Source organism: Erinaceus europaeus, chromosome 3 (genome assembly GCF_950295315.1).
Source record: "Erinaceus europaeus chromosome 3, mEriEur2.1, whole genome shotgun sequence".
Taxonomy (NCBI): Eukaryota; Metazoa; Chordata; class Mammalia; order Eulipotyphla; family Erinaceidae; genus Erinaceus; species Erinaceus europaeus.
The window spans coordinates 121,143,490-121,159,692 of NC_080164.1; the positions used below are offsets into that span (position 1 = coordinate 121,143,490).

At 39.5% G+C, this 16,203-nt stretch overlaps 1 protein-coding gene across 1 annotated transcript; it reads left to right on the forward strand.

The window, feature by feature from the left end:
• Positions 1–228: 228 nt before the first annotated feature.
• ENAM (enamelin) lies at positions 229–15,545 on the forward strand. Its single transcript, XM_007523530.1, has 8 exons — positions 229–282; positions 2,830–2,898; positions 3,144–3,188; positions 4,496–4,537; positions 6,761–7,030; positions 8,676–8,738; positions 11,671–11,721; positions 12,696–15,545. The coding sequence occupies exons 1-8, from the start codon at positions 229–231 to the stop codon at positions 15,543–15,545; spliced, it is 3,444 nt and encodes a 1,147-aa protein (XP_007523592.1).
• Positions 15,546–16,203: the final 658 nt, after the last annotated feature.

The following is a 16,203-nucleotide window of genomic DNA, read 5'->3' on the forward strand; positions in this document are numbered from 1 at the left end:
CTGATATAGTTTTCACTCTACCTGTAAAGCAGCAGAAAATTAAGCTTAATTTTGAAAACCCTCTAGTAAGGGTATAACTGAATATGTTATTAACATGACATATGCTGCTTTTGAGTTGAATTCCTGCTACTAGTTTATTCACTTATTTGTTTCATTTCTGCATTTGAGTCTCTTCTCCTGCTAAATCTGTACTTTTTATTAAAGGCTTATGAAAATTTCGGCGAAAAGATGTTGCTGCTTCTGTGCAGGCATGGAGCTCCTTTTCCTAAGCTAGATAACTTGGTGAGTGTTTTAATTAATTTTTCCAAGTACATGCAATTCCCATATCAAACAAAGTCTTGTCAGTAGCACACTTTAGAGGACAAAACTCTATCTACCTATGTCAGAAGAAACAATATGTTCTGAGTTCACAGGGGGGAAGGAGTAAGAATTAATACAGTAATTATATTGCAGAACAGTCAGTGAATGTTATCATATATATATATTTACATATATATATATATATTTGTAGACTTTCATCCAGTCATAAACTTTTACAGATGAAAGGAATCTTAAGGCATCCAAAATAACATATTAATTCTGCAAGAGTGCTATATTATGTCTACCAGTTAAAAGATCACCTTTTCCTATGTGGGTAAGTGACTACTATTATAGAGATTAAGTGGATGATTTAGCAAGAGAGAAATTAAACGTCCAGAAGTCTCCCCTAAATCTTGAACCATAAATTTATAAATTAGATTTTAATTAGGAAGAATTCAGCAATAGTCTCCTTAGTAGCTTCCTGTGTTCCTATAGTCTATACTAAACATGCTAGTTTCAGATGTGATTTTCATTCTCTACAATGTTATGATGCTAAAAAATTTTTAATTGGTAGAAAAGATATACCACTGCTTCCTTTGTTTCATTATAGTTTCACATTTTCTCTGACTACAAGAGGTAAATTTTGAAGGCAAATAATCACACCTAAAATTCAGGAAAATGTGAAAGTATCCTTTAATCATACTGTTCATTTGGGAAGCAAGCAGAAGAGTGTGTACTGGTTCACATCACCACTAAATACCCAAATGAAAGAAGGAACAAAAGGAATGAGCCAGTTACTAGTGCCTACTTGCTGATTTCTATGCCAGAAGTTATATTGCATCTGATATACCATAAAAATAAGTCATTCTAGGGAGCTGGGTGGTAGCACAGTGGATTAAGCACAGATGGTGCAAAGCTCAAGGACTAGAGTAAGGATCCTAGTTAGAGCCTCCGGCTCCCCAACCTACAGGGGAGTCGCTTCACAAGCCATGAAGCAGGTCTGCAGGTGTCTGTCTTTCTTTCCTCCTCTCTGTCTTCCCCTCCTCTCTCCATTTCTCTCTGTCCTATACAACAACAATAACTACAACAATAAAACAACAAGGACAACAAAAAGGGAATAAATAAATAAACATTTTTTTAAATAAGTCATTCTGATTAAAAACCTTTACTTACCTCTTACAACACATAACTATGCAAATAGAACAGCTTTCCTTTTCTTAATAAGGATGTCCCTGTCAACATTTTGAATTGAGAGAGGCTTGAGCATCGTTTATGATGTTCTCTTGTTAACTTTCTGGTTATTATACAGGACAGGGACTAAACTAAACCCAAAGCCTCAAGCATGCAAGTTGCATGCTTTTACCACTGAATCACTTCCTGAACCAGAAGTTTCCTCAAGGAATTATTCAAGTAAATGATTCAGAGTAAACCTCATTCAAAGATGTAACTATGATTCTCAGCTAAACAAGACTTTAGTAATTAACTAGAGTAGAAAATTAAATCCATGAACACAATTTCCAAAAAAAAAAAAATTATATGCACACTCTTTCCCTCTCTGCATGTTTAATGGAAATATCTAGCAGATAAATGTATAGTTTATCATCTTTGTCCTTTTTCTCTTGCCAGTCCTCGAGAATTGTTTTCTAAAAGGGTAAAGTAGTTAATAATGATAATGATAATTATGGTAATGGAAAGAAAGGACTTTGTAACATTCCAAATTGTTTGATTAGTCTCTACAAAAGGGGATGTTGTGTATAGCATCTCACAAAATAATTTAAAGTACTAATTTTTAAAGTATGCCCTCATTGAAATGGAGACTATTCTTTTTTTTTTTTTTCATTTTGTTGCCCTTGTTGTTTAACATTGTTGTGGTTATTGATGTCTTTGTTGTTGTATAGGACAGAGAGAAATGGATAGAGGAGGGGAAGATAGAGAGGGGGAGAAAAAGAGAGACACCTGCAGACCTGCTTCACCGCTTGTGAAGCGACCCCCTGCAGGTGGGAAGCCAAAGGCCAGAACCGGGATCCTTATGCCCGTCCTTGCGCTTTGCGCCACCTTAACCCGCTCAGCTTAACCTGCTGCGCCACTGCCCGACTCCCGAAATGGAGACTATTCTTAATAGTGAATACAGTCAGGCTTTATGATGGCTTTCCAAACCAACCCAGCAAGCAGTAGCTGAAAACCATCAGCATTCTTAATTCTTAGTTTGGGGTAACATCCTAATTTCTGATTTCTACATTACAGTGCTATGAACCATTTTTTTCCAGTGCCTTTGTGTATGTGTATGTATCTATCTATATGCCCCTCTCTCTCATATCTTCTTTTATATCTGACTTTGTGGCAGTATATAGCCATACCAAATAATAGCTACCTACTAGTTTAAGTAAATTAAAAATGGCAGCAGAGGCTCTGTCACCATCTATTTCTATACTCTAACAGGTGAGCAAGGACCAAGAGAGGCTCACAGTGCCCTAAGCATAATAATTTCACAGCTCAAAATAAAATTCAGTTTTGTTTTTGTTTCTCCAGATCCCACTTAGAATGATGAAGACTCTCCTGGTCTTTCTGGGTCTCCTTGGTAATTGCATTGCTATGCCAGTAAGTATCTTTTAAAGTGCTAGGATCTTTCTTTGTATTCTAGTCTGCTCAGTTGGAAAAAGATTATTGTACTTAGCTTGGTTCAATCACCAACATGCTCTGCCTTCCAGATGCAAATGCCTCCGATGCAAATGCCTCAGATGCAAATGCCCCAGATGCAAATGCCTCAGATGCAAATGCCCCAGATGCAAATGCCTCAGATGCAAATGCCCCAGATGCAAATGCCTCAGATGCAAATGCCCCAGATGCATATGCCCCGAATGCCTGGATTTAGCAGCAAAAGTGAGGAGGTATGTAAATTCAACCTCTTGAGTCAAATTTTCTAGTCCTGTCTTGAGAGCTCATAAAAAAGAGAGGGAGAGGGAGTCGGACTGTAGCGCAGAGGGTTAAGCGCAGGTGGTGCAAAGCTCAAGGACCGGCATAAGGATCCCGGTTCCAACCCTGGCTCCCCACCTGCAGGGGAGTCGCTTCACAGGCGGTGAAGCAGGTCTGCAGGTGTCTATCTTTCTCTCCTCCTCTCTGTCTTCCCCTCCTCTCCCCGTTTCTCTCTGTCCTATCCAACAACAACAACAATAATAACTACAACAATAAAACAAGGGCAACAAAAGGGAATAAATAAATAAAATATTTTTAAAAAAAAGAGAGAGAGGGAGAGAATTTGAGAAAACTTTCTGACACATAACATTTTCATATGAAAGAAGCAGATACAGAGCATAATGGTTATGCAAACAGACTCTTATGCCTGAGACTCTTAAGTCCCATGTTCAAGCTCCCACACCACCATAAGCAAAGCAGAGCTGATCAGTGCTCTGGTTAAAAAGAGAGTGTATGTGGTTTGGGAGGTGGTGCGGTGGATGCAGAATTGGACTCGCAAACATGAGGTCCTGAGTTCAATTCCTAGCAATGCATATACCAGAGTGATGTCTGGTTCTTTCTTTCTCTCCTCCTATCTTTCTAGTAAATAAAAATTTTCAAAAAGAGAGAGAGAGAGATTTGAAAACCTTAAAATCTCAAGTCAGAGCAAAGGAGAAAGTTCTCTAGTGCCCTGTATTTTAATTTTCATTTTCAAAGTAAGTACATTTGTATAATTTGTATAAGTACATTTGTATAAGGTATAATTAATGCTAGCTTCTTTGCCTCATTTCTTTTTTTTTTTTTTAATCCCTCACCCCTGCTTCCTTTGCCTTATTTCAAGTTAGCAATGGTAATCATTTGTACAAAGGGTTGTTAGAAGAAAGATAATTAAGTGGTCAGGGAGGTGGTGCAATGGATAAAGAGGAAAGATAATTAAGGCTTTTATATGACCCATTCACCATATTCAAAGCACATCACAGTAAAATATCCAAAAACCTAAAAGTAGATAATAACTTTATTCTCTGTTATTCTATATTGATTCTTCTCATAATAAAATGCTGATTTAAATATTCAAGTGTCATAAATATTTTTATTGCATTCTTACTTAATTTTATGAATAACTGGCACTAGATAGTATAACTCTAGTACATTAAAATGAGATAGTCAACTTACTTATGGTTTGAGGATGGATGAATAAAAATGTTTCACTTTATGCCACATTAATGGATTTCTTTGGTCACAGATGTCGAGGTACAATCAATTCAACTTTATGAATTCCCCACATGTAAGTTACACTTTTGTTATTTCTGATGCCTTTTGTCTACATGTAGATAGCTGCATTATATGGTCTTTCTTAGCTAACAAAGAAACCTATCGTAGCCATGTATTTTCATTATAATACAATAATTATTAAAAATCTCATGGATGAGGGTGCCGGTGGTGGCACACAGGGTTAAGGGCACATAGTACGTAGGAAGCGCAAGGACCTACTTAAGGTTCTGGGTTTCGGCCCCTGGCTCTCCAGCTGCAGAGGGGTCACTTCACAAGTGGTGAAGCAGGTCTGCAGGTGTCTTTCTCTCCCCCTCTCTATCTGCCCTCCCCTCTCAATTTCTCTCTGTCCTATCCAGTAAAATGAAAAAAACTGCCGCCAGGAGCAGTGGATTCATAGTGTAGGTACCCAGCCCCAGCAATAACCCTGGAGGCAAAAAAAAAAAAAATCTCAAGGATAAGATTTCACCTGATTCCTTCCACCAAATTCTTGGTATTATTTATTTCATTTATTTGGATAAGTCAAGATCATTTATGGACTACATGAATTTTTTATATCCATAAGAAATTAGTTCTGATAGAAATTAGTTCTAATAAATATATTCACAAACAATTAGAACAAAAATTAGCACAGTAAAGACATGAAGGTGGTGAATTTTAATTGTGTTATCTTAGAAAATACCAGTAAAATTATGAAACAAATTTTCACCTTATTTAAATAAGGTTAGGTTGGACTACTACTATATTATTAGAATTAATAATAAATCAAGTATCAGTTGTATTTTTCAGCATACATTTTTTGACAAATTTGTATGATAGCGAAGTACCACTATGTGCCACTTTCACCTCTGTGACATGATCATAAGACCCTGCATGTGGGGAGAATCACAAACCTCAGCAAGTTTCTTTTTATCCTTTGTATTCAAGTCATTCTCTTTTGAAACCTCTCACCTAAAACAAAGATCATTATTGATTTTTCTCTTTAACACTGGTTGACCTGACATTTTCAAACTGCTCTCACAATCTTTTGCACATGACTTGATATTTTCACCAGCTTGATTCTCATAAAATTCTGCTTTATTATGCAAGATTTGCAATTTCAACTCCCAGCAATCCACAATGCGACTTGCAGTCTATACAATCGTTCGATAGACAGCAAGTGACTAATTAGTTAAGGTAGGACATAGAAATGCCTAGAAACTAGTTAAAAAAGGGAGAGGGCAGGAGGATATATATTTGGGAACAGGTATGTATAAGGTCAATACTGAACTCAGCAGTTTCAGAGCATAGCTATTTTTGTATCCCTGTCAAACATACAATTGTGGAGATACTGATGATGAAAATGGAATTGATAAGAATTCACTTTTTTAAAAAATTTCTTTATTGGGGTATTAATGGTTTATGGTCAACAGTAAAATACAATAGTTTTTATATGCATAACATTTCCACATAACAATACAAGCCACACTAGGTCCTCCTCTGCCATCATGTTCCAGGACCTGAATGTTCCCCCTACCCCAGAGGTTTTTACTTTGGTGCAGTGCACCAAGAATTCACTTTTGATCCAAAATTAAGGCACCATAAATGGGTACTTACACACATATAGTTCTTATTCTCCCTTTTTCAATGTTTACTTATTTATTTACTTATTTGATGGGAAATTAAGAAATTAAGAGGGCAAGGGAAAATAGACAAGGAGAGAGAGAAGAGAGAGAGAGAGTCCCAGAAGCACTGCTTTTCCACTTGTGAAGCTTCCCCACTGCTGGTGGGGACTGGAGGCTTGAACCTGGGTCCTTGTGCATGGTAGCATGTGCACTCAACTAGGTACACCACCTCCTAGCCCCCTTTCTCTGTTTCTTAGTATTCTCACTTCCTCTTTGTCATGCTTGTCCTTCTTGTCCAACCTGCTATAAGTCACAGAGACTTTGACAGCAGTTCCTCTGTCACCTGACTGATACATTCTTGACCAGAGTCGGACTTCAGAATTTGAAAAGCATCAGCCAAATTCCTAAACTAAAATTTCACACTATAATTTGCCTTTTAGTTAGTTTACTAGAAGACTGAAATTCATTTCTGTAGGACAACACTTACAGAAATGCCAACTAAAGATCCAAAGTGTCCTTCATTAAGCTCCATAGGCTTTTCAAGTTCCTCGAATGAGTTTGAGACTAACAGTAGAGGGTGGAGAGAGCCTGGGTCTCAGCCCTCTTGTGATGTTGACTATTTGTTACCTTTTCAGATGCCACACCTGGGCCCCACATTTGGAAATGGTATGCAAATGCCTCCAGTCATGCCACCGTACCAGATGCCAATGTGGCCTCAGCCACCACCCAACGCAAAACACCCAAAGAAACCGCCATCACCCAAACGCCCAGGCAAGACTGAACAAACCCCAGAGACCCAGAAACCCATCCAGACTGAGCCACAAAAGCCACCAGCACCAAAGCAACCTGAAAATCAGCCAGCACCTACCCCAACTCAGCCCCAAGAGGAAGTTCAAACCCCTCAGGTAGGGCCTGTCCAGCAAACCCAGGGTCACAAATGACCTAAGTAGGATCAGGAGGGCCATGCAGTGCTTCTGCATGTGCTTCTCAACCACAGGTACTGCTAAGTACAAAGTAGAATCTTACAGTTGACACTTTGTTCCAAGGTGATACTGTTAGCAGCTAGCCACCACTGCCTGGTGAGACCATGCCAGCCTTTGTTTAATTACAAACTACGCAAATACTGTTGTCTTAAAGAAGTTTCTTGGGAGGACAAAAGAGACAACTCAACTAGTAGGACCTATGTCTAGTCATGTATACAGTTCAGTATAGAACCCCAGACCACACAGGAAGCCCCAGTTCTGTGGTATCTCTCCCTCTTTTTCTGTATCCATGAGTGTGTGAGAGGTGTGTGTGTGTGTGTGTGTGTGTGTGTGTGTGTGTGTGTGTGTGTGTGTGTGTGTGTGTATGAAAATTTCAGTCAGAACTGTACATGAATATGCAGGCCTCGGCTCCACAAAAAAATAATAATGTAGATAGAGAGATATAGAGAGATGTATAGATAGATATAGATATAAAATCAATCCGTATCTGTGACCTTGGGATAGTGTGTGTGTGTGTGTGTGTGTGTGTGTGTGTGTGTGTGTGTGTGTGTGTATTCAATAGAAACTCCTTTTAAAATACAGAAGCAATATGGTTTATAAATTGAACACCAATAAAAGAATCAAGGAACAAAGATTAACATTCTACTTCAAACCCTTATTGGTTGTATGATCTGGAGCAAATCACTTTGTCTTTGTAGACTTCAGGTTGCATATGAGTAAATAAAATGATCCTAAGTCCTTCCCAAATCTGCACAGCACTGTATTTTCCAGTACTGTAGGGAGGCACAGCTTAAAGCAAGAAGCTGTGAAGTGGTTTCTCAAGGGCTCATTCCATGTGGAGCTCCTCATATGTTGTGTTTTAGACAGTGTTACAGATATAGAAAATATAAAATGGGGCAGAGGGCATATAGCATAACACTTATGCAAAAGACTTTCATGCCTAAGGCTCCAAAGTCTCAGGTTCAATCCTTCACACTACCATCAACCAGAGCTGAGTGGTGCTCTGGTAAAAAAAAAAAAATATATATATATGAATGAAAAAAGTGCAACTGACTTTGAATCCTGGCTTGAGTCATTTGCCAGCTGTGTTCTTTGGGGCAAGCAACTTCCCTTCTCTAAACTTCAAAATTTGAAGTAAATGGGGATACTGGTACACACCTACCTACTAAGGTTATGTGAACTATGGTTATGTGAGGATTAAGTAAATTTTGCACTGAAAATGCTCATCAAAGGACAGCAGGGAGATAGACAGCATAATGGTTATGCAGAAAGACTCTCCTGCCTGAGGCACCAAAGGTCCTAGGTTCAATCTGCCCCACTACCATAAACCAGAGCTGAACAGTGCTCTGGTAAAAATAATAACAAAAACAATGAATTAATAAAATGCTCAGCACAGTACCTAGGAAATAATAATGCTAGTACCAATTGTTGTTACCTCTGTGATGAAAAATAAACCGATTTTAAAACAGATGTAGACCTCCAAGTTGCCAATAACTATATTCAAATTTTGTTTCCTCTTCCTTTTGCTCTTCTCACTCCAACATCACTGATTTTCCACTCACTCTAGGCTTTCCCACCATTTGGCAATGGACTGTATCCCTATCAGCAACCACCGTGGCAACTCCCACCTGTAAGTTCTTCCCCCCCCCCTTAATCCTGGAAGTAAAAAATAATAATAGCATGTTATATCTTAAACCAAAAGGATTGAATAGTCGCTCAGTGAAATGTCATCTGCCAATTCGTAAAGAGCAAGAGACAAAAACTATGACATCAGTAATCTTGAAAGAAAACAGAGAAGCGTTAAGTGAATTTGTTACTCAAACTGTGATATGAGCACACTCTATATTACCAAATTCTTCTAATAACTTAGTAAGTGAATTGATTTTAAAAGGTTGTAGTACCACCTTACTTATCTCCCAATTCACTTAAAAGACTAGAAAACACAAAGCTCATCCTCGTTAATGTACTGCAAAAATTGGGACAAAATGGAGTTTGGAAATTTATAATTAAACTAATATTTTTTTCTCCATGTCTTTTTGTTTCTAGTCACAGATATTTTTTTTTAATTTCTGTATTGGGGAATTAATGTTTTACATTCAACAGTAAATACAATAGTAAACACAGTAGTTTGTACATGCATAACATTTCTCAGTCTCAGTTTTCCATATAACAATACAACCCCTACTAGGTCCTCTGAAGGACCTTGTATTCTCCCCTCACACCCACCCCATCTAGTCACAGATATTTTATTATTAAAAGTTTGCTGATGGGAGAAAGATAACATAATGATTATGTCAAAAGATTTTTCTGGAAGGCATGACCATAGAAAAGTGGGAAAATATATAAATATAGATATAGAGTCAATCCATATCTGTGACCTCAGAAGAACTATTGCAGTTTCTACTGAAGGGGGGGGGGACTTATATTCCTATTATAATTTTGTAAACCATGATGAAATCACTAATAAAAAAAATAGTGAAAGACTTCCATGCCTGAATCACCAAAATCCCACACCATTAGAAGCCAGAGCTGAGCAGTGCTTTGGTTAAAAATAAATAAAATAGGAAAACTAGGAAATGTTATGCCTGTACAAACTATTGTATTTTACTGTCAATTGTTAACCATTATTCCCCCAATAGAGAAATTTTTAAAAAATAAATAAAAATTTTCAACCTTACAAAATATTTACAATAGTTCCCTAAAGTTGAGAATAATTAATAAATAATTAATAAAATATAATGTTGAAATTGCATCATAGGCATGAAAAATCAATAACACACAAAATTTATCTATTTGAACTAAGAAATACAAAAGGCCATTACTGTTAAACCAATAAAAACTAGAGGAAATATCTGATGATATTTTCCATTCACCTGTGGCACAGACTACTTTTTTTTTTTAAGATTTTATTTATTCATTCATGAGAAAGATAAGAAGAGAAAGAGAGAGAAAAAACCAGACATCACTCTGGCACATGTGCCCCCGGGGATTGAACTCAGGATCTCCCATTTGTGAGTCCAATGCTTTATCCACTGCGCCACCTCCAGGATTACTAAACTTCTTTTATCTACACCTCTGAACTCAGAAAGGTTTCTGGGGGCCGGGCAGCAGTGCACTAGGTTAAGCACACAAAGTGCAAAGCGCAACAACAGGCTTAAGGACCCCAATTCGAGCCCCTGGCTCTCCACCTCCTGGTGGGGGGGGTCACTTCACAAGCGGTGAAAATAGGTCTGCAGGTGTCTTTTTTTTATGTTTATTTATTCCCTTTTGTTGCCCTTGTTGTTTTATTGTTGTAGTTATTATTGTTGATGTCATTGTTGGATAGGACAGAGAGAAATGGAGAGAGGAGGGGAAGACAGAGAAGGGGAGAGAAAGACACCTGCAGACCTGCTTCACCACCTGTAAAGCGACTCCCCTGCAGGTGGGGAGCTGGGGCTCTAACCGGGAGCCTTACGCCGGTCCTTGGGCTTGGCACCACCTGCGTTTAACCCGCTGCGCTACTGCCCGACTCCCAGGTGTCTATTTTTATCTCTCCCCTCTGTCTTCCCTTCCTCTCTAGCGTTCTCTCTGTCCTATCCAACAACAGTAACAACAAAATGGGGGGGAAATGGCCTCCAGGAGCAATGGATTCATAAGTGTAGGCACTGAGTCCCAGCGATAACCCCGTAGGGAAAAAAAAAAAGTGCAGCCATATATGCTAATGTAAGCTAAGACCCACCTGAAATCTTTCTAGTTACCAGTATCCATTGTTGAATTATGTATAGTTCTTAATGACTATATTGTGAGAATTAAAGAGTCAATAAATCTTGTAGTTAAAAAACTAGTAAAGCCCAGCCCATGGGGTCGGGCAGTGGCGCACCAGACTAAGGGCACATAGTATGAAGCATAAGGATTGGCCCAAGGATTCCGGCTCCCACCTGCAGGAGGGTCGCTTCACAAGCGGTGAAGCAGGTCTGCAGGTGTCTACCTTTTTATCTCTCTCTATCTGTCTTCCCCTACTTTCTCAATTTCTCTCTGACCTATCCAACAACAACAGCAACAATGGAAAAATTATGGCAGCCAGGAGCAGTGGATTTGTGGTATAGGCACCCAGCCCTAGCAATAATGCTGGAGGCAAAAAAGGAAAAAAAAAAAAAAAAAAAAACCTAATAAAGCCCAAAGCTAAAAGCAAATAGTTCTAATACCCATTCACTGTTTTGATTTTAAGATACTTCAAATCTGGGAGTCAGGCGGTAGCACAGCGGGTTTAGCGCAGGTGGCGCAAAGCGCACGGACCAGCATAAAGATCCCAGTTTGAGCTCCCCACCTGTAGGAGTTCGCTTCACAGGTGGTGAAGCAGGTCTGCAGGTGTCTATCTTTCTCTCCCCCCTCTGTCTTCCCCTCCTCTCTCCATTTCTCTGTCCTGTCCAACAACAACGACATCAATAACAATAACTACAACAATAAAACAAGGACAACAAGAGAATAAATATTTTTTTTTAAAAAAAGATACTTCAAATCTTACAAACAGCAGCATAGAAAAATGATTTTCTCTTGTATTCACTATGTATTTCATCTTTCAGAGGATACCACCAGGCTTTGGACGTCCACCAGGTAGCAATGAAGAAGGTGGGGTGAGTACAAGCAATGCTACATTCCCCAGTGAGAATTACAGCTCACATGGGCATGACCCAGGATTAAGCCCTCTCCCCACTGCACTGAAAGAAGCTTTCATGTTGTGGTGTCTTTATCTGTCTCTCTATTTCTGTCTCTTTCTATCTGGAAAAATCAGCCTGGAGAAATAAAGTCTCTATGATGACCAAGAAAACAAAATTACAATCCGTCAGTTTTCTAATTTTTTTCATTTCTGTCTAGTAAGTGAAAGTCCTTCACATGAACCTGTAGTTCAATTACCCAAAAGCTGAAGAAGAAGAAGAAGAAGAAGAAAAAAAAAGTGCAACAGCATGAGGAGATAGTATAATGGTTCTGCTAAAAGCTCTCATGCCTCAGGCTCCAAGGTCCCAAGTTCAATCCTTACACCACCACTCACCAGAATTGAGCAATGTTCTGATAATTAATTAAGCTAGTAACCTAAAGCAAAATAAATGTGATATGCCATTTCCCTCTCTTATACTGAAATCTTTCCCCCTTTCTCCCATCTTCTCCCCAGCCCCAAGAAGGTTAACCTAATAATTTTCCCCAGGTCGAGGCTGGATTCTAGATAGTAATGATGCAACTAGTAAATGGGAAAGGGAGGAAAACTTCTTAGAAAGTTGCTTTTATAGTGTTGCTTTTATAGTGGAATTAAATAATCAGCCAGTGGGCCAGGTGGTAGTGCACCTGGTTAAGCACACACATTACAGTATACAAGGACCTGGGCTCAAGCCCAGCTTCCCATCTGAAGAGGGAAAAATTCAAAGAATGGTCAAATAGAGCTACAGGTATCTCTGGCTTTTTTTTATCCCCCCTTCTCAATTTCTGTCTCTATCAATAATAAGTTAACTTTTTAAATAAAAAAATAATTATCAGCTAGCTCATTGTACAACCAAGTTGAAGCCCAGTAATACTAGTGGCAAACAATAATTATTGATTTTGTTCTTCTTTACAGAATCCCTACTTTGGCTACTTTGGATTTCATGGATTTGGGGGTCGTCCTCCTTATTATTCAGAAGAGATGTTTGAACAGGATTTTGAAAAACCCAAAGAAAAAGATCCTCCTAAAACCGAGAGTCCAGCCACAGAACCCTCACCTAACTCAACTACTCCTGAAACTAATTCTACCCAACCAAATGCACCCAATCCCAGAGGGAATCAGCCTGGAAACGACACCAATCCAGCTGGAAACGGTGGCCCTGGGTCAAACACTGTGAACAACCCTGCTGTTCAAAACCCATCCTCTACAGTTAACATTTCAGGCCAGGGAATACCAAGAAGTCAAATACCCCTGGGACGAAGGCAGCCAAATTTTCATGGAAATTATCCAAATCCCAACATCCGAAATTATCCTGCAGGAAGACAATGGCGTCCCACTGGTACAATCCTGGGTCATAGGCAGAACTGGCCATTCTACAGAACTCAACAAGTTCAAGGGAGTCCTCGGTGGCACTCATTTGCTTTGGAAAACAAACAAGCACTTCGTCCAGGAACTCCATTTTACCGCAAAGCTTATGCTTCCACTGCAAGAGGCAATTCTCCCAATCAGGCAGGAAATCCAGCAAATTTCAAAAGAAAGCCTCAGACTCCAAATAAACAACCTATTGGAACCAGTGTTGCCCCTGTGGCTCCCAAACGTGATCCTGTTGGTCACAATGAAAAAATCCAGAATCCAAGAGAGAATTCACTAGGTCAGAAAGAAAGGATTGTCATTCCAACTAGAGACCCAACTGGCCCCTGGAGAAACTCTCAAGATTATGGAATTAATAAATCAAATTTTAAGCCTTCTCGCCCTGAGGGTAACATGCCAGTTCCAAATTTTAATTCTATTGATCAACATGAAAACTCTTATTACCCAAGAGGAGATTCCAGAAGAGCCCCAAATTCTGATGGACAAGCCCCAAGCCAGAATTTGCCCAAAGGGATTGTTTTAGAGCCAAAAAGAATTCCATATGAATCAGAAACTAATGGTCCAGAATTAAAACAGAATACATATCCGCCTGTCTACCTTGAGGAAATCCCTCCCCCTGAAAGAGAACTCTTTCCTGTTGGAAGAAATACTTGGAATCACCAAGAAATCTCTCCACCTTTTAAGGAAGACCCTAGGAGGCAGGAGGAACATTTGCCTCGTCCTTCCCAAGGCTCTAGGGGAGGTGTTTACTATCCTGACTATAACCCCTATACCCCCAGAGAGAATGTCCCATATCATAGAAGCAATACATGGGATGAGAGAGATGATTCTCCCAATACCGTAAGGCAGCCTGAAAATCCACTCTACCCCATGAATACTCCAGACCCCAAAGATACAGTACCTTATAATGAAGAGGACCCAGCTGACCCAACTGGAGATGAAACTTACCTAGGACAAAGTCAATGGGGCATGGAAGAGTCAAACTTTAAAGGAGGGCCAACGGTTAGGCAATATGAAAGGGAACAATTTACTTCAAATCAACCAAAAGACTATCTTCCCTATCCCTTGGATAATCCATCAAAACCTAGGGAGGAGTTTCCTTACAATGAATTTTACCCCTGGAATCCAGATGAGACTTTCCCATCATATAATACAGTTCCCTCTGTTCCACCACCTGTGGAGAGCAGGGGCTATTATGCTAGCAATGCTATTGGACAAGAAGAAAGTTCTCCATTTCCTTCATGGAACTCCTGGACCAACAGAATTCAAGCCCAAGGGCAGAAAGAAAGAGATCCATATTTTAACAGGAATTTCTGGGATCAGTCAACAAATGTATACAATGCTCCCACAAATCCACCACACCAGAAGGAAAACCAACCCTATTCTAGTAACTACCCAGCTGGGCTTCAGAAAAATCCTACATGGAATGAAGGTGAGAATTTGAATTATGGCATGCAAAATACTAGGCTAAATTCACCAGAAAGAGAGCATTCTTCTTTCCCAGACTTAATTCCTTCAAATCACCCAGCTGGTCAAAAAGAACCGCATTCATTCCACCAAACCCAGAGAGGCCCTTGCTGTGCCAGTGACCCCACAAGGCACAAGGACAATCCACTTGCTCTTCAAGACTACACGCCATCCTTTGATCTTGCACCAGAGGAGAACCAAGATACCAGCCCTATGTACACAGAAGATAGTCATACTAAGCATGCAAGACATACCATCTCCCCAACAAGCAGCCTGCCTGGGCAAAGAAACAGCTCAGAGAAAAGACCACCTACAGAAAGTCAAAACCCAAGTCCTTTCAGAGAAGATGTGTCCACTCCGAGAAGGAACACACCATGTTCCATGAAGAATCAGCTGGGTCAAAGGGGAATAATGCCCTTTCCAGAAGCCAGTTCCCTTCAGTCAAAGAATATACCTTGTCTCAAGAGTGACATTGTAGGAGATGGAAATAATCTTGTTTTGGAACAAATATTTGAAGACAACCAGCTCAATGTTGGCCTTACTCCTGAGCAGCTTGTTATGGACACAGCTGAGCAAGACCCAAAGCCAGAAGGAATTCAAGGTGAAGTGCAAGTAAATGAGGGTGAACGACAGCAATCAAGACCATCTAGCATATTACAGCTACCATGCTTTGACTCAAGGTTAGCAAAGTATCACTCATCTGACATTGGAACACCACCTACCATTGGAAGGCAAACTTCATTTGATGGGGATCCAATTATGCCTACTGAAATACCCAACTCACTGACCGGATTAGCTACTGGGGAACAGTTTCAGAGCATAAATGTAGATACACAAAATACAGATGAACACCCTCCATTTGATTCCCTTCAAATAGGAACCAATCCACAGGACCAGGTACAAGACTGCTTGCTACTTCAGGCCTAGGAATTATCTCAACTAAGCTTTCTTTGGGGAAGGAAAATACATGATATTCTGTACTTAATATTCTGCAGTGGTTCCCAAACTTTTCCTCCAGAAAAATTCATTTAAGTATCTGACCCTCTTGCTGATTCTTAAGATCCCCATGGCAGCAATGGGGGTGGTTATTACCATGGGTAATGCTGATGAGTTTGGGTGGCCAGGGATGCAAGATCCAGCACTGTCAATAATTAGCTAGAAGGCCATGCCCACCACTGCCTTGAAACTTGGAAACCAATTGTCTGCATTAGTTTTCCCTTGTTTGCTTATTCTTCCCTTTTCTCTCCAAGTTCCACACTGGCAAAAATTGTCTAATTTTGCAAGACAGAAAGGCAGGTAAGCTTTCCATTTTATATATGGAGATCTACATGTCAATAGAAGCCTGATGCACTGTTCTTGTATTGGCTTTTGTTAGTTTTTTTGTTTTTGTTTCTCTTGTTAAGTTTCTTTTTTGGCCCTTTTCCCCACTACTTCTTCCTTTACCTTTTTGTTTCCTTTCTTCATTTCTTCTTTTCTTTCTCTGTACTGAGAAAGAAAAATACAACCATCTATACTGAGCTTTCTCTTTTTTCTTACCCCATCTATATATATATATACACACACACACATATATATATATATATAT